General features: G+C 36.9%; 1 protein-coding gene across 3 annotated transcripts in view; it reads left to right on the top strand.

Annotated features, from left to right (window-relative positions):
* Nucleotides 1-25,514, top strand: part of SEPTIN7 (septin 7) — a 79,651-nt gene that overhangs the window by 15,635 nt on the left and 38,502 nt on the right. For 2 of the 3 annotated variants that reach the window (XM_039572575.1, XM_039572593.1), the window contains exons 2-3: nt 520-524; nt 3,219-3,321. In XM_039572575.1, coding sequence (XP_039428509.1) covers nt 520-524; nt 3,219-3,321 — 108 coding nt within the window. The remainder of the gene's footprint in view (nt 1-519; nt 525-3,218; nt 3,322-25,514) is intronic. The other variant, XM_039572583.1, reaches the window with a different exon arrangement.

Genomic DNA, 25,514 nt, shown 5'->3' with positions numbered 1-25,514 from the left:
ACAAAGGCATGAAGTGAGAGGACAAGGGGGAATGGCCTTAAACTGACAGAGGATAGGTTCAGATTAGCTATTAGGAAGAAATTCTTTATTGTGAGGGTGGTGAGGCACTGGAACCAGTCGTCCAGAGGAATTGTGGATGCCCCATCCCTGGAAGAGTTCAAGGTCAGGTGGGATGGGGCTTAGAGCAGACTGATCTAACGGAAGGTGTTCGTGCCCATGACTGGGGGTTGAGAAGCCAATGTTCCTCAAGATCCCTTCCAAACCAAACCATTCTGTGATTCTGCTTAAAATGTTGTATACTGAGCATACTAGATGGAAAATATTGTGGGTTACTTTGATCAAATGTAAGTAACTTTTTCTTTTCTTTCTCACACTGCCCCTGTTTCTTCTCTGGATTGCGGCTGCACCTGTATGGACTCGCTGCTATGGTTCAAATTCATCATTTTACTGGACTACTTCTGGATGTATTCTATTGACATCTTCGATCCTGAAAATGTTGGAAATGTGTTGTTTACAAAGTAGCTGTAAGTATTACTTTGGTGCGGATGTTTTACAGCTAATGTGGAAATAGAAGCAGCACTAGTTTTTTAGTAGATTAACTAAAATTGAGCTTAGGTAGCAGCTGGTTGAAAATCAGGAGGGGATGAAAGTTAAGGGGAAGGTATAAGTATTAGAAACATGAGATCTCATTTGGCACCATGTTCAACACAGTGGAAGTCAATTCTTTTACAAAAAAGGTACTGAGTTCTTTTAAAAGCTGTTGCAGGAATTAAAGAAACTCAATTCCTAATTTGTTTTGGTCTCTTTAGAAGTAGCAAGTTATGAACAAATATAACCATTTAAAAACCAGTATGTTGAAATCTTCAGTTTGAGTTGGTATACCAGAAATCTGACTCTGGCATCCAGCTGCAGTTTTTTAAAAGGCTCTTTCCTATTGATGACAAATGCTCACATTAAACATAGCATTAATGTCCAGTATATCTTGATCTTTCTGGTTAGTACCCTTTATATTTCATTATCTAAAATTGTGGGTGTAATTACTGTAGACCCACTTAATAGAGCAAACAACCCAAAAAATCCCATCTGTTCTTTTTTAGCGTTTCATACTCCGTGATCTAAAAGTTCTTAGGAGTAGAACTATCCTAAATGTGGAGGTCTATATAAGGAGGAAGGGAAAAGAAATAACTTTAGTTCAAGACAAGAATTATATGGAAACCCATTCTTTTAAACAAAAGAAGAATTCGCTAACGAGGGGGTGAGCTGTTTCTGGTAAGCGTGACACACATTAAAAGCTATGTAGATACTGAAAAATGCAGGTGGTTGACAAATAGAACTATTAGGAGTGTCTGACTGTGATTACATATTTAATATGTGGTAGGATGAATAGCAGTTCCATATCCTTAATGGTTATTAAGGACCTGCACTGTTAAGCAGCTCTTTAATATCTTAAAAAGCACTGACCTGCATGTCATGTAATATCTCTGAAGCACTGGCTTTTGCTCAGGGCTTTAGATTGTGATAAATTCCATTCCTTACATGTAGTAATAGATTGGAAGATTAAAACAAATATTTGGATTTTAAATTCCTAGCTGATTTTTAAAATATTTTAAAACCTTTCAGATGAGATTATAGCTGCACCAAAGGCTATATTGAAAAAAAAAACTGCTTTAAAAAAGCTCTTTGATGACACGATGCAAAGATTCCTACATCTAGAGAAGTAATAACATTTGTTGCATTCTGTATATTTAAATTTGAACCTCTAACTTAATCTTTGCAGTGGTGTAGCTTTGTTTGAGATTAATAGTGTATCTGCCAAATCGAGAAATCAGTTGTGTGGCTTAAAGCAGAGAGTCCATTCATTGACTAGTGCTGTTGGATTGCCAAGAGGTTAGTTCTTCTTGCATTCAATACTTCAAAGGTAATAGTGGTTTTATATCCTCGCTTTAGTTAAACAAAATTTTTTTATTTGAAAATTCTATGAGTTATTGCTGCATTGCTTACTCTGTCAGTTTTAGAAAGAAAAAATTTCAAAATAAGCATGAGTCAACCATATACCAAACTTAAATTAACCATACTGTATCCCATACAGAGAAGTTCTGAGGCAATAGAGCCTGTAATAAAAAATTTTTTTACAAATTATTTTTTAGAATTCCTCTATGCTCATGAACATAATTTTAGGGAGTGGAATTTAAACTTGTAGACAGGACTTCTTCTGTGTGGATATATACAGCTCTCTTAAACTCTGAAACTGAGGCAGTATCATCATCACATGACATCCTCTCAACTTCTCATGGACATAAAGCCTAAAGGCTGAAATCATTGCTCCATGACAAGCATTGCCTTGTGTTGCTTTAAGTAGACGTTTGTCTCAAGAAAGTGTTTTCAGATTCTTTGGAAAATGTCTGAACTGTCCAATCTCATAAGACAATCCTCAGACCTGCTGCATTAATAAACAAACAGTTGCAGGATTGTGCTGGAAGAGTAGTGCAAAGGTAGCAGAGTTGATCTTTGAAAGATTGCTGGGTCTAGTACAGTGAGGAGGAGGCATTTTAAGCACCTCCAGCATTTTCAGTAGTGTGGTGGGAAGAAGTAATGGCTAACATCCAAAATTCTTCCCTTGTTTCCCAGTAGGCACTACTTTGGGTAGGTTTTTCAGAGTACAAGGCAGCTGAAGTTTTGCCTTTATGGAGAGTTTGTTGCAAGGCATGCTGCTTTAGCGTAGGTCTGGGTTTAATGTGAAGGCCTCCAGATGTGTGACTCAGAAGCAGAGGTGTCAGGTTGGTTCCCATCATGCTGAGGCAGTACCACCATGACTTGGAAGTACAGGAAAGGTGCATTCATACTGCTGGCCTGTGTTTCAAATGGGCATTGGTAACAAGTTGATTGTTTTAATTTGTTTGCACGTGCACACTTTTGTGCCTGTACAAACAGTCATAATACGACAATTGTATTTGCTCAAAATACTCTTTGTATAGTTGACTTTCTGTGCTATTTTTTTTGGCTATCCAGTCAAAAAAATTTTTTTTTCTTATTTTTTGTTGCAGTTCATTTCACTGCCTTGAATGTAGACAGCTTGGGTTGTTCAGAGGTTGGGTAGATAGCACTTCTCTACAAATGTGAAAATGAAGTGAACATTTCAATAACTAAGAATACAAGCCAACTAAGAAATTACGTGCTTTCCTTTTAACTTTTTCTTTCCTGAATATCTCTTGCTTTAGCAACAGAAGAACCTTGAAGGATATGTGGGGTTTGCAAATCTTCCAAATCAAGTTTACCGAAAGTCTGTGAAGAGAGGTTTTGAATTCACTCTCATGGTAGTAGGTAAGTTTGTTTCTTTGTTTTGAGTGTTGATCATTAGAAATGTTTTGACATAGTTCTTAAAATCTGTGATAATGATGTAAGTATGTTTTGCATGATCTCATGAGAAAACATGGATCTTCCCCTGCTAGACTGATAAATCTAGGTTGATTAAAAAGAACATGTCTGGTCTGCAAGTTGGTGAGGAGATGAGTAAATTATGAGAACTGTACAGTTCATACAGTCGTAAGAAAACAGTTTGGTGCGGATCTTGTCTAAAATGCTACTTGCAAGTATGACAGAAGTAATTTGAACTTGATTTTCATTTGAATAAAAAAGAGCTGGTTTTGTGGTTGAGTGCAACACAGCAAACCTTGTACATAACCAGGCAGTAGGATCCTGTATATCCTGCATTTCTGTGGCCACAGACCAAAAATCAAAGCTTTATTTAAACAAACCTTTCTAGTTTGTTTGGTTGCAAAGAAAACCAAATGTAAACAGTTTGTTCCCTATGGACTACAGAAAATAGGAAATTATCCTTAGTAGGAATGAGTAATACCATTCAGAACAGTTCATTTAGGCTTCAGTGATGACCCAAATTTGTCATCTTTCCTGCTAGGACATCTCATGTCTTTATTTTTTCTTGCTCTTTTGAGTACTTTTATGATAATAGACTGTTAGTAAAGTTGGGTACCTTTGTGTGTAACTGACGCTACTGGGTATGTGACCCTGTTTTGACATGCTAATGAGCAAAATAATACTAATAGTTTAAGAAGTGTTTTATAATAGCCATCTGTCACTTTGTTATCTGGCTTTATCTTTTGTAATTTGGCTAGCTTGATAGTCCTTTGTTTTGTCATCAGCACAATGGATATCTTGTGCAGACTTTATGTACATGTAGCATGTAACATAATAATACTGTTGACAGAATTAGAAATCAAGGGCAAATTGGTGAAAGCTCATTGTAGATCTCTTCATTACGAAAGTGAGCTAGAATTTTAAAATTTTTCTTATGGAACTTGATGACAGGTTCCTCTATAGTCTAGCATCCAAGTACATATCATTATTTGGTACAAAACTGCTAAGTCTAAAGTAAAATTTGGTTTTCTGCTATCTACAGATAGGTAAGAAGAAGGAGGAAGGGATGAAACTGTCTTCATAAGTGGTAGATGTAGGGATGTGTTAGAACTGGAGAAAGTCTGTAAAATTACCTTGTAGTATAGTTTAAAGCAATTATATTTAGGAAAGCTGTAGAAGATTGTGACCCTCAAGAAGAAAAATTTGTCCAAAATTAGATTGAAGATGAGATGCTGACTAGTTTTACTGTTTTTGTGCTTATTACTGAGACTTCACTTGTTTGCATGGAAATTTGTGCCACTGTCTGGAAGCTTACTAGGAGACGTGGCAGTATTTTCCTAAATTAAAAAACCCACTAATTCTCTTCTTTTGATCCCCAAGTATAGAAATCAGATACTTGACAGTGAGTGTTTAAACAAAATGATGGCTGATCTTTTGGTACTCTGGGGACATTTGAGAAGGGGTGGGGTAGAGAAATTACTTTGTTTCAAAATTAAGTGCCTGGTAATAGTATGCCGTGAAAAAATGTGTTTTTAAATATGAAGATGAAATAGTTCTTGTATTACTGATCACTTGTGTTGGTAAACTGTAATATAATCTGCAAGTAGATTGCTAGAATTGTAATTATTTATTGCTGTATTCATCCTGTGAAGTAGTGTGGTGTGACTTGGTGTGTAGTCTTTAGCTGACATAATGATACAATTCTGTAATAGTAAATGGAATTATCTATAGTCTGCTTGGTAAAGTTTAAAAGTTAGAATGTAGTGCTTATCTGTGTATGGTCACTGCTGGAAAAATAAGAATACTGGATGTATTATCTCTTGGAGATTATAAAAAACATTCTCTTGCTCTTTCTACTACTAAGAGTCATGTGTGCATGGCTACCTTTTGTTGCAGATTGCACAGCTACTGATCTGCTGGCTATGCTTTGTTTGGAGGTACTCAGTGTCAGTGTGTTACCCATTTGTTCTGAAAGGAAGAAAGAGAAAAACAATGCTTGTAGTTGCTAAACAGGTATAATGAAGAGAACAAATCATGTTTGGGATCTGTGATCTCTGTGTCCAGCTATTTTCAGGTGTCCATGAGGCTTGATATCGTGGCTAATGCATTTGTATAGAAACTGTTTTCCCGTTGTACAATTAGTCTGGAATTATCAGTTAAACTTAATAGATGTGCATAGTGTTACATCTGGCTTTTTTGTCTTCGGAATCTGTAGCATGAGTATTCACCGGAGCAGTGTTTGGCGGGGATTTGCCAGTACGGCTGTGCTGTCGTGTGTTTCTACTGCTGTAGAAACAATTCTGTTTTCAGTTTAACAGTGTAAGATTTTTATGATTGAGCAAGTAGTAAGTATAGCATCAAACAGATCTGATGTTTCCAGTAAGAATTTTTGCAGGGAAGTAGATGAGTTTTGCAGAACATTTCCTGTGCCTAAAGTGTGAATGTCCTCCATGAAATGCGTATTTCCCCAGTTACTGTCATTGCCCTGGAGTTGATGGAGCTGCCCCATAGCAGTCTGTGGTGACTTCCTGCTCTTCTTTGTGCCAGTGAAGTTGGAGAGTAGGCATTTAAATGTGGGCATGCATAAGGCCGAGTTGTTGAATAGCCTAGAGAATGGTTTCTGGAACAGGTTTTCTCCTCCTTATCTGAGCTAAGTTGGTTGGCGGCATTGCTTTGGACTGATGTGGACAGTGTAACTTGCTCTTTTGAGTCAGGACTTGGTAGGATTAATGCGAGGCTTGTAATGTTAGTGAGCTCTTTTCTCTAAATGTAGTTGCTGATTTCCAGGTGTTACATGTTTATATTAAATATAACTAAGGGCTGAAGTGATTATGAACTGCACACATACAGGTATAAAAAGTGGATGTCAAAATACCTTTTTTGTATTAAATGTTTTAAGAATCATTGAAAAGTAAACCTTAATAGAAACTGGTGTTACTCTGTATTATTTAGCCATAATAAACATTTTGACATTTCTATCTCAAACTGTGTTTGTTTTCTCTAAGTTGTATTGGTTCTTTTGTTAGTGTTTATAAACTTTCCTTGAGAAACTGAAGACTGAGATAGCCCTCTGTTTTCCTTATTAATCAGTTTTCGTTGATTTGTCTTTAATCTTCATGAGACAATTTAATGTTAGTTATTCTCAAGTAGTAGTTTCAATCATGCTGCTTTTGCAACAAGTTGATTTTGCAGAATAAAAACTCACATGCACCTCCTCTGAGGATATAACAAAGTGGGCAGAAATATGCATTTAACTGAGCTCCATTCTTGATGGCTTTCAAAGTAAGACATTTAAGCAGTGGTTTAAAGCAACTAAGTCTACATCTGAAGCATTAAAGCTCAGCAGTGGAAAAAATGTCAAGTTTGCCTTGGTAGCCTGCTTCCTTCATACTCTTGTGTAATCTCTTCATGTAGAAGATAGTTGCTGAAACACTTGAGAACCTTACATAAATATTTAGTCTGTCTGAAATCCGAAGAGTATTCTCTGTATTTCTCTGCTGTATGGTTTGTACTTTTTGGAAGAAAGTACATGTTTAAGTCAGATGCTTTAGAAAAGAAAACTTCCAGAAGTAATACCGTGGTTAGTAACTCTCAACTAAAGAAAGTCTTAATTGTGGAATTGCAGTTCTGTCTGTTTATTAGTATAATTACACTTGCTTAAGTAGTGGGTGTGTGTTTTTGTTTTAGTGTGTATGAGGTGTGGAACAAATAGTTACTTTTCAGTGTATCTTCCTTCTAAGCACTGAGTCAGGAAATCCCTCTTTCGTTTTTCTTGTATTGAAATGACGCTGGCAATGTGATTTGAACCAACACCCAAGTAGATAACAAAGTAATAATTTTAAAAAATTCTTTTCTCCTATGGGCTTTATGTACTTACTAATGTATGTCTGTGGTGACTTTTCCTAGAGATACATATTTCAAAGTGTTCAGGCTTCATGAGTTCGCATTAGAAGTTGGACTTGTAGGTTTTGTTTTTTTTAAAGTCACCTGATTTCCAAAGTACAGAACACTTACAGTTCAGTGGCTTTCCAGAGGACTTTTCTATGCAGTTCCTAGTTCTTGAGCAACTGTTTGGTAGCTTTGACTTGGAAAGCTGTTTTGAAACATCTGCTATAGTAAATTGTTGGTTTTGTTTTCAAATTGTCGCTTTCGCCTTGTAGATCACCTGTAGATTACAACTTAAAGGAAAATGCCATGCAATATTGTTGGAGTGCTTCATTTGTAATTATATGCACGCTCAAGTGTTTTGGTTTAAACATGGTTTTTTGGCATGGATGCAAAGAAAAGAACTGTATTTTGCAAGACTTGAAGTTACATTAAAGAAGCAGCACACCCTGATTTCATTGTTCACCACTATTAACATTCACTGAAGAAGGCTTGGACTGGTTTAATACTGGTATCTTCTGCTGATGCATCGTGTTCTGATTAGAATTACCCTCTTCACTTGTTCCCTTTCTGGAGCAGTTTATTTATCAAGACAACCAGTGCTACCAAGAGACTCAGCTACTCACAGATATGTATTCTTCACTCTCCCTCAATTTTAATGCCAGGAACAAAATCATTTATTGCAGGATAGGAGGAATAAGTAAATGAAAAGCAGCGTGTGGGTGGGCAGTACAACTGAGTAGGAACTGTTTCAGGATGTTGCCGGTTCTTGTTGATCTGCTGTGATTTGAAATGCTCCTAGTTAAAGTTTCAGTTGTGTCTCTCTACTACCATGGTATCTGAGTAGGTGTTTGTCCTTTGGTGTGACCTGGCAGTTTAGAATCCACGAACTGCCATTGCTGAGTGTACAGTGCCTTGTGCATACAGTCAGGGGAGTACAATCTCGTTTACAGGACTGGAGTAGAGTCCTTTTTTTTTTTTTTTTTTTTTTTTCAGAGAAGGCGCATGTGATGGAAAAGAACTAGCAAGATTTCTTGCATGTGTCCTGCCTCCTTTTCCCCTGTAAGTTCACTTCTTCAGAATACCTGAATTCCTCTAGTTCTCTCATTCTCTGAAAACTGTCCTGTGTGCCATTGTACGTCTTTGGCTGCAGCCTGTTTTGGGCTACTTTCATGGCGACTGCCTGTCTGGTACTGCTGTGCCTGTGGGCTGGGTTAGACAGCACTCTTCCAGTTCTCGGGGTACTTTTTCTATAAAGAAATGTTGAAGTCTGGGTTCAGCTGTTGTGGTGTAGTAGATATAGCTCCTTTGGAAAACTAGATAAATAAAATTAAGTTGCAGGGATTCTGTTGACAGGATTATGAGGTTTCCATGAAGTATAGATATAGAAAAGAGTGTTTTTAAGGTTACAGAATTCTTTAAAGAAGTAATTTATTGTGTTCCACTGATGATGCCTACAAAGTATAAAAATTGATGGCTGAGTACTTCAACATGTACCTGATAGGGATGCCAAAGCAAAATAGGTTGAATGTAGGAGAATTGGCAGAGGTAAAACCCAAGGAAATTGAAAACTGGTGGAACTCAGAATGCAGCCAGTGCATGCCTAGAGATGACATGCTCCTCTGGAGCAATCTCTGTTTTGGAGTAATGCCTCATCAATAGCCTGTCACGTTTTTTTTGTGAAAAGAGGTTAATAAAATTTTTTTGAGAGGGCAGAATAGATGAACTCCAAAAATCTTGCATGAGAAATAAGTGTTTCTTCAAGATGTGAAAGATCAGTAACCTAACAGAGAGTTTACTGGCCTACATGATTTTCCACTTTCAGATGGGAGTTTGAAGTATATATTCATATGAATAGTTGGCTTCAGTTAGAAAATCGTCTCTCATACTTTTTTGTTGGTTTATGGATGGATTTTTTCTTATTTTTTTTCCTCTCCTCTTTCTTTTGTAATGCAGTGAACTACAGTTGGCAACAAACTTGCTGCTCTTACCTCTTTTGTGGAGTTTTCCTCTTCCTTTTTCTAGTGCTGGGGAAAGAAACCTGCACAAAGTCTAAAACCTGATGGAGAAGAGAAACATTTTTACAGTGTATTATTCTTGAAACTTATTGTCAATGAAATTCGGTTAATCTACCTGTTTGAGCTTATCTAGAAACTATAGCTTTTCAAATACTTTCACAGGTTGCTTACAGCATAGTGGCTTTTGATCACTCAGTAGGAAAAAAAACCCTGATCTTAATTTTTGTTAAGCTCATTTTAAACATTTTCCTCCCTGCAGTAGCTTAAAGATTCTAATGAACAGAACTAAAGTTGGCATTTAATAGGATTGGTCTTCAATTCTCATTTTTTAATTGTTTGCAATTACAACATTATTTGAATTGTAGTGCTTACTGGATAACTCCTAAAGAGCCTTTGGATTTTTATTTTCTTATTAAGTGTTTGGATGCAAAGCTTCTTGAGTAGATTATATGAAAGCCAACTACAGTAAGGTACTTCTTATTGGATACTTGCTGTTACATGACTCAAGTTCTGACAACTAACCTTAAGTACTGAGTATTAGTATATTGATTGTCTGTAAATGTAACTTGTCTGTTTCTCATATGCCAGTATTGTGGTCAGATCCTAATTTTTCTATTAAAATTCTTTGTTTACTGGCAGAGGTTCTTGTGGGAAGAGACTTCTACTTCCAAGTGTTCCAAGTGGATGTGAACTCATAATTTGGCAAAAATCTGCCTGTAATCTAAATGGCTTTTGTTTTTTTAAAAAAGTGATGATTCTGTTGCAAAGATTTTCTTTTTTCTATTCCATATATCATTTTCTTGTCAGTCTCATAACAAATGCTGGGAATTATTTTAGTGGGTCTCTAATAGATGAATTCAGGAAACTTCATTAAAACCATCTAATGAGAGACTGTGCTCTGCATTGTGTAGGTGTCATCTTCACTTTTGAAGCTCTGTGGGTTTTTTCGGTGGCTCCCTACATAATCAATCCTGTCACAGTATTAGCTGCCTTCAGGCCATTTGTGCTGTGTTCCTAACCGCATAAATATTTTTGTTCCAGGTGGTTTTTTTTCTTCTCCTACCTTACCAGTTTTCTGGTTTATTTCTAAATAAAAATGTGCTTGTTGATTTTACATGTTCAGATACGTCTGCACATGCACACAAACACACAGTTACGCTGGTGATACTTAATTTTTTGCAGTAAGCTTGTTCATTATGGTGAGATCAGCATTTGAACCTGGTCCTTGTTCCTGTTGGTGACAGGTTTTTAGGTCACAATTTAGTTGAAATGAATGGGTCTGGCATTTTGATACTAGAGTAAGGATAATTAGTAATGTGTGAACGGGAACTCTTCTTAGAGAAGGTACCAAACTAATGGATAGGTTTTATTTCTTAAATTATCAGGTGGCTGGCACTTGTTTGGTGCTACTCAACAGATTGTCCTGAGCTGTCATGTGCATGGGTAGGTTGTGAACTAAATGTTGCATGTCTTGTAAGCAGTGACCTGTTAAAAGTCACATTAATACTGTTTCCAGTTCCTTAGCCCTGGATAATCAGGTGCCACAATACTGCAGCACTGGATTTTGAAGCCATCATTGCTACAAGCCTAGGGCGAAATTCAAAGTAGGAATCAGTTTTTTTATCGATAAATATGCTGTAAGTGTTTAAAACTGCTTCTTTTTTTCTTGTTGGCTGAAAATGTTAGTCTTACCTGCTGTGTCAAGAAATGCTGACAACTTTATTAAAGTATAGGTTCATATTGTAACCAAAGTGATATTCTTGGATGGAGTATTTGTGGTCTAAATATCCAGTTATAGTAAAGCCCACGTGACCCATCAAATGTGATTCAATATGATTGTTTTCCCTCTGGCTGATTTTGCAACAGTCAGTTCAGATCTTCCTTGTCAGTCCATTTGAAACACATAATTTTTCTTCCTTTTCCATTATTTTTCTTTATGTATTATGGCTGTCATATGCAACTGTTTCATTTTGGGTTTGGGATATTTTTCTGTTGAGGTTCTGAGCACATTTACCAATAAATTAGAGTTTATACCATACTCTTGTCTTGAATTTCTCTTATTAAAGAGAATGAATATCTTCTAATAATATTTTTTCTCACTTCCTATGGTGCATCTGATGGTATTTTCCAGTCATTTACCATAATTAAGGCAGACTATTTAGATTTATCAGTGGTTGGAGGGGAGAAAGACTGCTAAAGCTGACTTTTTCATCAGATTATTTTTTTGTGTTTGAGTTCTTGTCATCCTTTCATCCTGATTTTTCACTGTAGGTAGTTTACCAAGAGCACAAATTTGAGAACTCTGAAGAGTCTTACCTTGGAATGGTACTAAGTTTCTGTCAGTGTTGATTTAAGTTGTGTTAAGTTTGTAATGATGCCATTGTGTAGTTCCTTCCCTCTGTTAAACTTGAAGTGAAAGTTTTTTTGGAGGGTCCTGGTTTCCTAATTTCACTATCACTTCTAGCTTTATATCAGTGAAGCTTTGATTTTGGTCATAGATGGAACCTTCAGCTAGAATTGTGCTGATACCTTGTAACTGGAACCACGTGTCTGTCAAAGTTAATACAAAGTGCATCATTCTGGTCCTTCTGGTCATGAAATTTCTCCTGTGAAGTCTAAACAAATGTGTTTAATGCGGCAGAGGCTTCCTCAGAAAGGCAAAAATAGTCTGTGATTCAAGGGAATTAAACTCTGCCTTCTGCAGAGTAAGAAGCAATGCAATGGAAGGACGTGGATAAATGTGGGCTGGATAGAAACATCAAGTGTCAGTTCTAACAACATCTGGCTATGCTGTTTTAGTGCCTGGGATATGTGAAGTGGTGTTGCTTTCTGTGTAAGGTGACAGCTTGCTTTTTTGAAAATAATCTGGAGCATTCCCAGGTGACATCTTAAACTGCAAACAGCAGTGCCTTTTAAAATAGCAGTTTTGCAGTCTGAGGTCATTATATGTTGAATTTTGAATTTATGGGCTAATCCAGAATTGTGGGCCTATTTTCTATTGTCAAGATAGTGAAAAAATAGTAATTCAGTGGTCTGAAGTAGAAAGATGATGTTGGATGTCTGTGGAACACTTTTCAGTACAGGATCATGAGCACTGTGTTAAACTGAAGAACTGTGAAACAAACCACTGCTGAAGTATATAATTATCAGATAAGCAGTTGTTGATGCTAAAATCAAGTGGCATGGAGTAACATAGGGCATTCACTGCACACATCCATTGATTGTTCCTATGTCTTCTATCTTTCAAGATACTATGTGTTGTATTCAAAAGCATGGTAGGGAGGAATCTCAGGAATATTCTGAGTTTGTCTCATGAAAGGTATGAGTGGTTCACCTGTGATATAATAATCTGGTAAAGAGCTAGTTGATATTTCATCTGTAAATGTCTCCTTAAACCCTATGATGTAAATCTGTAAAACATTTACTTTCTGTCCGTTTTAAACTGTGATCCATTAATTTGCCTTCACATCTACATGATTTTTCTGATGACAGGATATTGTTAAAGTTTCTGTCCCATGTTAGAGGGTTTAAAGGGAGAATTTTTGAGAGTAAACTTCTTTGTCTTGAAAGTCAGCAATTCTCTTTTACCATCTGTTCTTCCTTGGTTTGATGTATGAGACAGTTTGTCCGTTTCCAGTTATTTGTTGCCCCACTGTTTTCCTTATTAGCTATTTTCATGTGCCATTGATGAACATTATTTGGTTTGTTTTCTTTTTGTCATCCCAGAAAAGGTTTTTCATGACATTGGCACAGTCTATCAAAGAGCCCTTTGAGCAATTCATGTAATACCTTGCTGTAAAAATATCCTCTCTTCACATCGGACTGCACAAAAAAAAAAATAACAGAAGGGGCTTTTTAAAGGACCTGAAGACAAGTTTTCTTGGGTCTTGGAAGAAGAGTGATGGTGTTTTGCTTGACAGGTTAGCAACAAAGTAATATTCAAGTTTAATTGTAATTATTTTTAAGGGGATGTCCCTTCTGAACATTTTGGTCACCAGATTCTAACCTTGTATCTCCAGACTTCTGGCCAAAGACTTGGGGAATGTAGAAACCTTTTGAGATGTTTGCACAGATTTGTGACTAACCATTCTTCTGTGCTCTCAGCAATGGTACTTATGTAAAGAAATAATATAATCTCTTTATATAGGTCCAGTGTATGATACTCCCAGCTCTGAAGAAGGCAGAGATTACTTTGTTAATATGAAACTTCTGATGGAGAGAGAAGTAGCTTTAAATGAAATCACAACCACCTTGTTTCCATGTACTCTGAAGCCTGGATGAGGGAACTGATGCAGAGGGTTGGTTTGAGCAGGACAAAAGAAGCTGCTTGACCCACACCCCACCTATGTTCCATGGCAGCACCATTTGTGGCCTGTTGATTAACTTGTGTGAAACTCCAGCAAAATCAAACCTTGAAGAGCATGATCTTGGTTGCTCTTTTAAAACTCCTCCTATATGTAGATTACTGTATCAATAAAAATAGCATTTTACATTCACTTATTCTGTAAAGTTGTGCTGGAATTTTTCAGTTTTTATTCTGCTGTTATCTTACAGTACGTAAAATTTTTATTTGAATGATTATTTCAAGGATATATATTGTCTCCTATTTCTTCCTGAGTAACTGAAACTAAAAATCTCAGCCAATTACCACTGCAGGGCAATGTCTTTTATCAGTGATTTTGCAAGATCAATACCCACTTCTGCTACAATACAGGTAGTCCTTAATCCAATAATGCACAGTACTTACTAATCCACCTAATAGACTAACACAGTCTAGTGGTTGAAAAACTGAATTCTTAAGAGGAAAAACACTGTGTGCTTCTGAAATACTGTTCTTGCTCTGTACAATTTGATCCTTTTAGCCACTCTTGTTTAATAATGAAGTCATTCTATGGTCAGATACTTTTTAGTGACTGAATGCAGAGAAATGAGTTGAGACCTGGATGATTGGGCCAGATTTTAGCTTTAAATATTCCTCAAATTGAAACAATTTGGCTTGAATTATCACAGCTATTTCAGTCTATACAATAAGTAAAAAGGTGTGATTTTTATATAGTGTTTGACTGTGGTTTGAAATGAGGACAGTGTCCAAATTTTTATTTGACTGTGAATTTATCTGCTTTGGTTGACTTATGTCAAATGGCAAGCATTCAGACAGCTGAATAGAATAAAACTGACTCAGTGGAAGTATTTTATGAGCTTTGCAGATACTTGGACCGTTTGAGGTTCTACTCAAAAACAGCTTTTGCTTTAAGTAACAGTACATGCATTTATTCTACAGCTAATTGCATCACATTTTTAGATACCTGTCTAATTAGAAAGGAGTTGAGACTACCATGCAAGGCAGCAGCTGTGCTATGTAATCAGAAGACAAACTTCTAGGCATTGTGTGTGTGTGTGTATATATGTATTCATTCTTTTTCCCTATTTTGGCTTTCATCTGAAGTTTTCTATTTGGTTTTGTTTTGGGTTTTTTTCCTCTATAAATAACCTTAATTTCTAAGAAGTAATTTGCTTTTGGGGCACAGTGTAGAATGCTCTAATTGTATTTCTAGTGCCTTTTAAATTGTGTTGAGTGGCTGACAAAGACCAGACAAAGATACAGACAGCAGGATAAGTAGGAAATCAGAAGGGGGATCATCATAATGACAGTAGCTGAAATCATGACATGGTACTAATTTGGAGAAAACAACTCTCTGTAAAGAAGAAGAGGTCTCCAATTACATGCCTCCTGCAGTTTGACTCTTCATCTATAGAGCTCTTTTAAAAGGCGTCAGTATAGCCCTCCTGCAAATAAGTGTGAAGCAGCCATTTCTTGCTTAAAGTTTGTGCCTCGCTGAAGTCTGTGCCTTTGGTTTTTGAGAAATAAATTTTGAGTTTAATAGTGTGTGGGCCTGGCTGTTAATGGTTTCTTGTTTACTATTTATAACTTTACTAGAACACATGTTGTTAAAAGGTCAAAATAAAGATTTCTGTCAACTAGCACCATAAACTTTGGGGGAGGTAAGTGATATTTCAAGGAAGCATCACTGTTTGCTTGCATGCCTTTTTACAGAATCATGGAATAGTTCATTTGGATGGAATCTCTCAAAAGTCATCTGGTCCAGCCCCTGTTCAAAGCACTTTGATGTGCTTTTTCTTGAACATCTGCTTTTGTCCTCTCTCAGGAGACTGCGTTAGATAAAATAAGCAAGGTCTCATTTTGGAGTCACATTTGATGATAGTGACCTGGTGTCAGTTGCATTCTTGAACTTGTGGTGAAACATAAGCTGTCCAGTTTGATTATTAAAATTACTTGACAGATGTTTCTGTCAAATCCGTTTACGGACTCAGTAGTCCAAGCCTTTCCAGAGATACCTTTGCAGCATCTCATTCCCATGACAAATCTCTACATGAGATGCTGCAAAGGTATCTTTGCCATTCAGCTTTCTCATTTTACCATTGAGGTTGTTTGTTTTGCCTCAAAAAAGGCTGAACTGCAGAAATGCTTTTATACTGTTTCAACCGGAAGTAGAGCTCAGGAAGATGAAAGATGTTGATAGTTTATAGGACTCTGAAGGCTTTGTGAATCTAACGCTCTTTAGAATCTGTGGTTAAATTTGTGTCCTGACATGCTTTGCAGGTGCTAATCAGGTGAAGTTAGGCCACTCACAGTATCTGGTTAATGAAAATACTTTACTCAAAAGTAGGGTTTTTTTAGCCAAAGATGAAATAGAGTTGCCTCAAAATAGATAGAAATGAATAGAAACTAGCATTTGATTTAATGGCATGAAATGACAGTTCATACTTGAATTACACTAATTTCGATATGCAGAATGTGAAGACCTTTTTTGGTGTTTCTTTTTAATATACTGCTACAGAAAGGATAATGCAATTAATGAGTAAACCTGTTGTTGATTATTTCTCAGCATCTTAAAACTGACATGTTATTGTGTCTTTTTTGGATTTTTTTTGTCACTGAAAAGTAGGGAAACAAAGGCTTCCCTGTTACTAGCAAGATGAACTGCTGGCAGATACAGAGAACTTTTTCTGCTTACTCAAATAAGCCTGTGTTTGTCAATATGTATATTTACCAGTTTCCTTAAAACTGCCAGCTTAAAAAAAACACCCAACAATTTAATGCATGTTGAACATGATTAATATTTAAATAAGTAAATTATTACAATGAAATAATAATGATTTAAGGAAAAGCCCAGTAACCATGCTTCACTACTTCACTAAACATGTTGAGTGTTTTACTTTTCTGCATATTTCTAAGTGGTTTCGTGTAGATATATCACACTAAGGTTAGGAGATCCTCAGCTTGCCAAATGCAGAAATAAGCACTCAGGTTAGGGCTCTAGCCTCAGGAAAGATGATTCTTTTCTTACTGCATTCGATGGTTTTGGGGAGACTTTTCATAACTTCTATGTGCTGTTCATATTTGTGCTTTATGGAATGCTCCTTCTTGAGAAAATGCCCATATCCAAACATTAATAAAGCAATGGGACTTTTTTTTTGCTTTGCTTTTTTCATGTTGTTATCTGTAGGTTTTTAATATGGAGCAGAAAATTGCTTTCTAATTCTCTAGCTGCTGAGAACTACACCTTTGCAGGTAAGTAGAAGAGTCACATCCTAGAGAACTGTCACATCTTAGGCTGCTTGTTTTTGTTTGTGCAAAAAACCAAACCTACTGTTCTAACAAACCTACTATCCATAAACTTCAGATGAAACTTGAGGCTGGTTCTTCTTGGGTAGGAAGAGAGAACCTCTTAGCACTTTTAATTCAACAGAAAGGTAAAATATCAACTTTGACACAGAAATATTGCAGATTGTGGTGTCTTTTAGAGAGGTGGGTGTATATGCCCAATTTAGATTGGCAGTAATTGCTGTATATTTCCCCATAAAGTATCTATCCTGTTAAAATATCTGCATTTTTTCATGTCAGATATTGCTGTCACATATACCGATAGTATTATCTGAGTGACATGGACAACTCAGTTAACGTTACCTATTTATTACGAAGAAACAGAAATGTGCAGTTTCTCTTAATTGTAATAAGCTGCAGCCTCAATTCGCTGATCCCCCTTTTTTGGTTTTTATATAAAGCCTCTTTGTAGAGGAAGTTTTATGGTAGATTCTGTTACATAGAGATGCAAAAATATGTAAACTCAGCTGGGTTTTCTTGATACAATGAGAAACTTCTAAATGAAGTGTCATTAAAGTAATTAAAAATAAACCTAAAAAAAAATTGAGAAATTTTTATTTTCCATCTAAGACTAAGATAACTAGAAAGACTATTTTTGTTTCTGTAGATGTTCACATGTGACTTCTTGGTTAAATTGTATCTTGAATATGTTTGTGCTTCTGAGAATGGAAGATCAAAGGCTGTATCTTGCATGCCTTTCTACCTGTTTAGTTCAAGCTGCTGTGTCATAGCAGTACTGCTGAGTGTATTCAGCATTCTTTCATGTCCAGTAAATTGTAGTGATCTTGTTTCTGGTGTTTCTGGCTGCAGCTTTTTTGTTGATGCGCTTGAACCCTTTCCGGAAGGCTTTTTATTACTTACTGTTCAAAAACATTTTTAGCTCTTTCCACATATTCTGACAAAGTGACTGCATATGTCAAAACATACATTTAGCTTCAGAGTTATCTGCTTCTAGCAGCAAGTAAAAGCTGTGGTTCTTTGAGCTATTCTTGGAGAAAGTGAGGACTTGGTATGCTGGGTGTGAAGGTGGGAAAGTACTGAAGGGGAAGGTGAAAACAGGGGACAAAGGAAACTTCTTGTATTGTTCTTAGTGTTGAGATGTAAATTTTGATTTGCAAAAATAATTAGTAATTGAATTTCCATGGATAAAAAGGTGGAAAAATGTGACTAGGACAGATACACCTGCTGTGTGCTGCCCTCTTGGTTTGAATCCCATGATCCAGATTTAGCACTGGGCGCTGCTGAAGAACTGGAAACCATGTGACTGTCTGGTGATAAGGTGGGCAGCAGCAGAGAGCTGTGGCTCATGGAGAACCTTCTTCCTTGGTTGGATCTGCTGACAAGTGAATTTCTGTTCAGCCTCTTGCAGTATGCCAAAAGCAGTTGTCAGATGGTAGTACCCCATGCCCCACAAGGATTTCGCTTATCTTGAATCTGCTGAATACCGCAGCATTTTTGATCAAACTTTGAGGTGAGACCGTTTTAGAATCACGAACTTGTGAAGTAGAGGTGGTATGTTCCATGTTTCCCTAAAAGATTGGGATAAATGAGTTGCCACTTAACAGTTTGTTACAAAGCAGATTTTTTTTTTAGGGAAGGCTTGTTGTCTGTCTTGAGTTAGGTGTGCCTGGGACATTGTGCATAGACACTGTTCAGAATCAATGCAATTCCCTATATTCCACTTGAACTTTTTGGAAGTGCTCTGATTATTGTATCATGGGGAATTTTTGAAAGCATGAATTCTTTCTACCTCTTTCATCAGAAGCTTTTTTTGCCACTTTTGTTATGTGTGAGTTTATTGGGTGTTTGCTGTTGAAGCCTTAAATGTGTTTTGGTCCTGCCTTTTCTGTCATCTAGTATCACTAAATACATGCAGTAATCCTCAGGGTATTTCTTCTTCTGACTCATATGATTCATGTCTTACAAAGACAGGGACTGTAAAAGGTTAAGTGTGGAATTGGTTCTTGCACAGATGTAGCGTCCATTTGCTCATGGTCGGAATCATTCTATGGATCTGTTGACCGCTGCTGTTCTGAAGGGTTTTCTCGCTTTTTGCCTTGTAACTCATTGAGAAGTTGGTTCAGTTTACCCCTTTCAAAGGGTGCTTGAATCTGAAGTCTCCATCTCAAACTACAGATGGCTGAAAAGAATGCAAAAGAATCTGTGGAAGCTATTCTGAAGCTCTTTGTCTTCATCAGCTCTTTTAAGACATGTAATCCCAATCACATTTAGTTATAGAGACCTTGAGTATAGGATCTGGGTTTTGTATATTTTTTAATAAACAAAACCTAGATATGGAAATTATGGTTCTGGGTTTTGGCTGTTTAAGAATCTTACAGAGTAGCAAAGAAAATTTTGAATACTTTGTTGGAAACCTTTTTAATATAAAGAATAAGTTTTGCTAAAATGCAGGAAAACCTTCCCTGTTTTATTTGCTTATATAAGTTGTTGTGTAATGCTGTTTTTGAAAGGTTTTTGGGTGTTTTTTAGGATTTATTTTCAGCATGTCTCTATTTGCTCTTGGCCATACTTGAGTTTATGCATAATGACTATGACTTGTACTATGTTGATAATTTATCTACTCAAGCTCGTTGAAACTACTCCAGCTTGCCTTTCAGAACAGGCTTCTTAATATTTCAGTTGTAATCCTGTTAATTAGTAGTCAGCATTGACCATAAATCAAAACTAAGCAGTGTTGTGTGTGCTCTGAACAGGATGAATTAAAAAAGCTCTCTGCCTTGTCACAGGCATGTTTTTCTTGGCACTTCTGTTGGATTATATATGAAATGTAGTAGTTGTCTAATGTTGATCCTTCTCAGTTAAACACACTGAAGTTGTAAAACAGTGTTTCTCCTATGCTCTAGGTCCACTAGTGATTGTGGAAAGAAGTAAATGAAAAAGATAAAGATGACTTAAAAGCTGCAATGTTGTGGGGCTTTTTTATTTTATTTTTCAGTAGTACCAATATATTTACTTTTATATAAGACTTGTATGCAAAAATGTGCTCAAATATGTTTTTTATGAAGTCCATGAGATCTGTTATATAATGACGCATTTCACGTAGGAGTATGTTTGCTATGTACTGTGTCATCCATCATTTTCAGAATTTTAAGATCCAGAGGTACTAAATGCAGTTTCTTTTAAGACATTCATGTACATTTGCCAAAATACTACTCAAAATAGCCTAACCATATTCTACAGCATATTGCTGCCTGGATCAATGGACCGATGTTAGAATTGTAAATAAAATGTATTCAGTGGGCTATAAAATCTCTGAGGGTAGAAGTGAGGTTGCAAAAATTGCATGATTTTATGTAGACTCTTTCAGGTTTATTTTCTTGAGTGGGATTCATTAATAGAATTGAATAGAACTAATTTCTAGTCCCTCCCTAATAGCAGAGTCAATGGGCTGCTCCCAGTAATTATGCTCCAAGGCACCAAAGCTATTAGAGTTCTCAGCTTTGGCTCTGGAAGGGGGAGCATCTCTTCTATTTTGTGTGAATATTTTGTGGTTTTGTGCAAACCAAGCACCGTGTTTTGGTGGGGTCGGTGGGGTCTCTTGACTCGCTGGTGGCTGCTTTAAGCTGTCTGAGGGGATGAGGACTAGAGAGTGCTGTTCTGCTGTAGATGAAACAATGCTTCTGCACCTGAAGGGAAAAGGAGTAAACAGAGCAACAGCAAAGCTCTGTGTAAGGAAGCTGGAGTCAAAAGCATTAATATAGATACATATAAAATAGAATATAAGGAAAAAACTGTTTTGGGTGTGTTCCTGTTTGGTTGAACAAAGCATACTTCCTCACTCCCAATTCTGGGTGTGGGAAGACAGACCCTAAAGTTTTGAGGAAAAGGGGAGAAGGGAGGTTTGTTTCCTTTCTGGACTGAATATAAATTATACCCCTATAATTAGATACTTTATCCAGGAAAAAACTTTGAGATCACTAAGGCCAGCAACAGTGATCATGCAAAACAGCCCCTTGCGATTGGGGAGGTATTCTGCATTCAGGTTTTAAAATTACTCCTTTGATAGCCAAACTCAGGATTATAGATGTTTGTGTTAAGTACTGGAGCTGTTTTGTCCCCATACATTTTGTCTGGTACCAGAATACTCGTTATTCCTTGTGGATGGAAGTCACAGTGATCAAGGTGTCTGTTCTCAGATCCCTTCTATTCTACCATCTCTCAATGACTCTTGCAGTATTTAAAAAGGTACTGGAGACTAGAAATGTCAGGTAATTATATAGATGCTGTTGCTGCACATTTTTTGTAGAATTGTGTGACTTTCTCTCCCTGGGAGAGAATATAAATAAGCTTGTTCTATTCTACATTTGGTGTTAGTTGGACAATTTGTTAGCACAAGTGTTACTGGCTAGCAAGTCTCACTTGTGTGCTAGATGGTTGCATCTGCAATTCAGTTTTTGAAGTAGATCTCCCAGTTATGCCCATTTACTGGGCTTTCATTCATATCATGGGACAGTCTGGCAGCATGTGAATTCGATTTCTTTCAGAAAAAATACTAAATCAGAAGATCCTGTCAAAGATTACAGCTAAGAGGGTCCATTTGCTGATGAGCATTCAGTCCATCTGCCTTGAGGCTTTCATCCAGGAAGAGAGAGTCAAGAGGCCTGAAGGAGGAACCTGTGCTGTCTGGTAGGAAGGGATGGCCACTGGTGTCTAGAAAACCAAACTTGGTTTTGTGAGTTGTGGAGTAACGTGTGCAATAATACAATTTATAAACCTTTTTATAAGTCTGTACTTGCAGTTAAGCCCATAATAACTGCTTACAAATGAGGGCAATTTTTCTGAGCATAGCTGTTTCCAGTAAAAGTATAAGTGTGGCCTTAGGTGTAGTAGTAAAGTCTTAGTTCCTGTAGTACAACTTTGTATGCAAATTTTGTAGTGTTTGGCTTTTCTTGTATGTAGGAAGTAGTTCATATTTTCTGTTAGGTGAGGCTGATTTCTTTGAAAGGATAAAAGGAAGCAAGGTGTCTAGTGCAAGCTTTAGAAGTCTGGGGGATTTTTGTGTATGAAAACTCTGAGAAACCATAAAAGCACATGACACATTTAACATACAGGGTGTAAGCTGTAACATAAGCATTTCAAATTAGATTGAATTAGCCAAAGCAGTTCTGACTGCATTTTATTGATAGATTACTTTGTCGAGTGTTGCAAACTTCTCAGTGGTAAAAGCTTCAAACTTACTCATCTTAATTCCATAAATGGCAAGGTGCTTAACATAAACAGGTAACACTTCAAGACTTGCTGTGGGTTTGCTGCATTTGCTTTTCCTAATGAGGAAATTAGCAGATAGTTCTGTTTCCTTTCTGATGATGGTGGGATTTTAATGATTCCCCCAACCCCAGTTTGTTCCCATTTGTGACATCTCAAGACGGTCGAGTAAGCGTGAAGACGGATGCAGGAACATAGGTGTGGTATGTCCTGTAATAGACTTGACGAGCTTGCAAATATTTGTTAAGGCCTATAGTCATAATGATCCTTAAGATAAGGAAATTGATTCTGACAGCAAAGAGAAGTCAGTGAAAATCTCTTAAAAATCTAGTTGGTGTTAAAAATGTGACCAATTTTTTTGTGCTACTGTACAAATGCTGTGAAATGAATGTAGCATGGAGCAGATCTGACCCAATTTGAAATAACGAATTTAATGCTAAAAGCGTATCTTGTATCAGAGTCACTATAGCTGAAAATGGCTTTTCTGTTTCTTCCTGTGCTGCAGCCGTTACAGATGTTCATCACATTAGAGATCTTAATGTAACTCTTTGTGGGCTATTTATACTTAAATAAGAAATTTTAAAAAGACATACTTTGGGACTGAAAGATGGCATCCAGGTCACTTTGTGGTTTCCTCAGTCATGGTAATTATCTCTTTTAATCATTGAAATGTCTTTCAAGTTAAACACTGTGGGCCCCTCCCACCAAGAAAAAACGAAACCAAAAAACCCAACCTGGGAATGTGTATTTTGTTGGAGTACCTTTAGTACACTTGGTACAAGGACTTCAGGAGTGGTAGTTGAAGTACTTTATTTTTCAAGAAATGTTCCCATTTAAATCTTCATTGTTTACTTTTAAATGGCTCCTTTCAGAATCAGAGCTGGGTAAGTTTTTGGAAAAACTTTCACCCAGAAATATGCCAACTTTGCATCCAATCCTTTAGGATTGTTTCAAGCAGCAGAAAAGGCACAGCTTGAGGTCATGATGGGGAAAGGGGAAACCCTTAAATCTTAGACAAGACAGGAATACACATCTCATATTCTTTTTGCAGGGGACTAGGGGCCCCCTGGATACTCCTTTTCCAGTAATTGAGCAGTCAGCTAACAGAGAAGGATAATTTTTATTTCTTTTTGAATTTACTGATGTGGTTGAAAGAAACAGTACAGCATTGTGATAGAGATTACAGCCCTGCATCTCTGACTGAGGGGGTGGAACGTGTTGTGAATTGTAACTGGTGTACAGGTAGTAAGTTGGGTCCAATTACAAATAATTTCTGTTGTCTTAAGTACCTGAATTACCTCAGGAGAAATTTAGGCCTGTAATTCAAATGAAGCATTATCACAGATGAGTGGGGAGGTAAAAATAAATCTTAATGGAAATCTGGGAGAAAAGATAATGTATTGCAGGGGTGATAGTGCCAACCTTGATCTTTACAGAATAGAAGAATTAAGATCAAACTGTAAAAAGTAGTTAACCTGAAGCACATGATACAAAGAGGAAGTTTGTTGTGGTTGTTTATGGTGAGTTTATTTTTGGAAGAGCAGAGTGCTTATTGATGTACCCTGTAACACAGCTCAGCGCAAAGTATTTTTGCTGAAGTTCAAATCTTGCCTAAAACCATTTTCCACAGCTTTCCAATTGATTTTTCTGCAGGACTGTTTTCTCTGCAGCATGTAACTGGATGCTGGGGTGACTGGTGCTGCTCTCCCAGTATTATACTCAGTTTGGGACTTTGTCCTTGTTTTTTCTCGGACCAGTGTGCGTGATTTAGGTGCCTCACTGTTGAGATGTCTTGTTCAGAAGCAGCATAGGTTTGGGCTGCCTGTGTGTAGCTGCTGTTTTCAGATACAGTTAGCAGTTTATTTTTCAGTTTTATTCAAACTGTCTTGTACCTTTTGAAGACTTACAACTTTATCTTCTCAAAGTTCTCATTCCAGCCCCAGGTTTTCTGTTGATTCTGGTGTTTGACTGCATGCTGGTTTACCTTTGGATGGGTATTGATGTTTGAGGCACCATACAGTGCAGCATAATGACTGAATCTGCTGGCTTCATCCTTTTAATTCCCTGTGCTTTAGGTTGCTTAGTTATGTCTTCATTTTTGTGATCTTGACTTGGCTGTTGTCTTGCCTGTACTTTTGGGAATAGAGTTTTCAGTAACACTTACAGGTATTCAAGTACAAAAAAGCACCCTGTTTTTTCATCATAGTAAGTTTGAACAATAACTGATGTTACTGAAATTGTAAAAGTTCCCCTGTTCCCCCCTCTTTTTATAAGGCTGTTACACAAGTCATAGCGTTTGGAAATGCTAGGAAAAACCCAGACTTGCGTCTTCCTTTTCAAAACTATTAGAATCAGTGGAAATTCCTTGTCAGTCAGTGCCTTAGATACAACTCTGCTTTGGAGTTCTGTACGTCATCTGGCTGCTTTTTTTTTTTTTTTCATATCAAAACCAGTGGATTTTTTTCACATGGCTGTTTTTTCCGCCAACGAATGTGATGGTGGCAAACTGTCTTTTTCTAGTCTTCCTTAGATCACTTTAATGTTGGTAGCTCTGTAACATGACCAGCATAAAGTTACTACTGGAAAATAACTAGAGCTGCTGTCTCCAAGACTGCTGGGTCCTTTGAGAGGTTTCCCATCAGAACATGGCATGGATGATGAGCATCACAGATGTTAATGGATGAAACACTGTACAGAAAACCACATTATTTATTGTGGCTCTGGGTTCACTATTAGACTTGTTTATATCAAGGTTTGTGTTCTTCTCATTTTCTTCTAGCTTTTCAATAATTGCACATCTTTAAAAACTGTCAAACTTGAATGCATATTTTCATTTAAGTGTCGTGCACTTGTCAGTTGTTTTTCCTAGACCAGGTTATGGTGGCTTTTAGGAAAACGAGACTGGAGTACTTTATGTTGCCAAAAAAAACCAAAACCCAAACACACACAAACAAAACCAAACAAAAAACCACAAAAAAAAAAATCCCAAAACTTAAAAGGTTTGCTTGTTTAATGAAAAGCAGAACAAAGTGAGGGGGGGAAAAATTATACAGTGCATTCCATATGTGGCCAGCCTCTTTTTGACTAGTTTTTCTGTAGAGCTTTTTTTTTTCCTGAGTCCCTGATGTTTTTTACAGATGCTGGAGTTCTCTTTTCATGCTGTTTATTAATGTGGTGGACAGCCCTTTAAAGATGCTTGGATGGGAATATTTGGTTGAGGTAGAGGGTGTCAGTGGCATGAGTAAGAGAATGCAAATGATTCTTCATAATTTTTAAGCACTTGAAAAATGATAATATCCTCAGTGGCATTTATAAACTTTAAA

The sequence above is a fragment of the Corvus cornix genome, chromosome 2 (assembly GCF_000738735.6).
Source record: "Corvus cornix cornix isolate S_Up_H32 chromosome 2, ASM73873v5, whole genome shotgun sequence".
Lineage (NCBI taxonomy): Eukaryota > Metazoa > Chordata > Aves > Passeriformes > Corvidae > Corvus > Corvus cornix.
The sequence above is the reverse complement of the archived record's forward strand: the minus strand, read 5'-3'. Positions and strand labels throughout refer to the sequence as shown.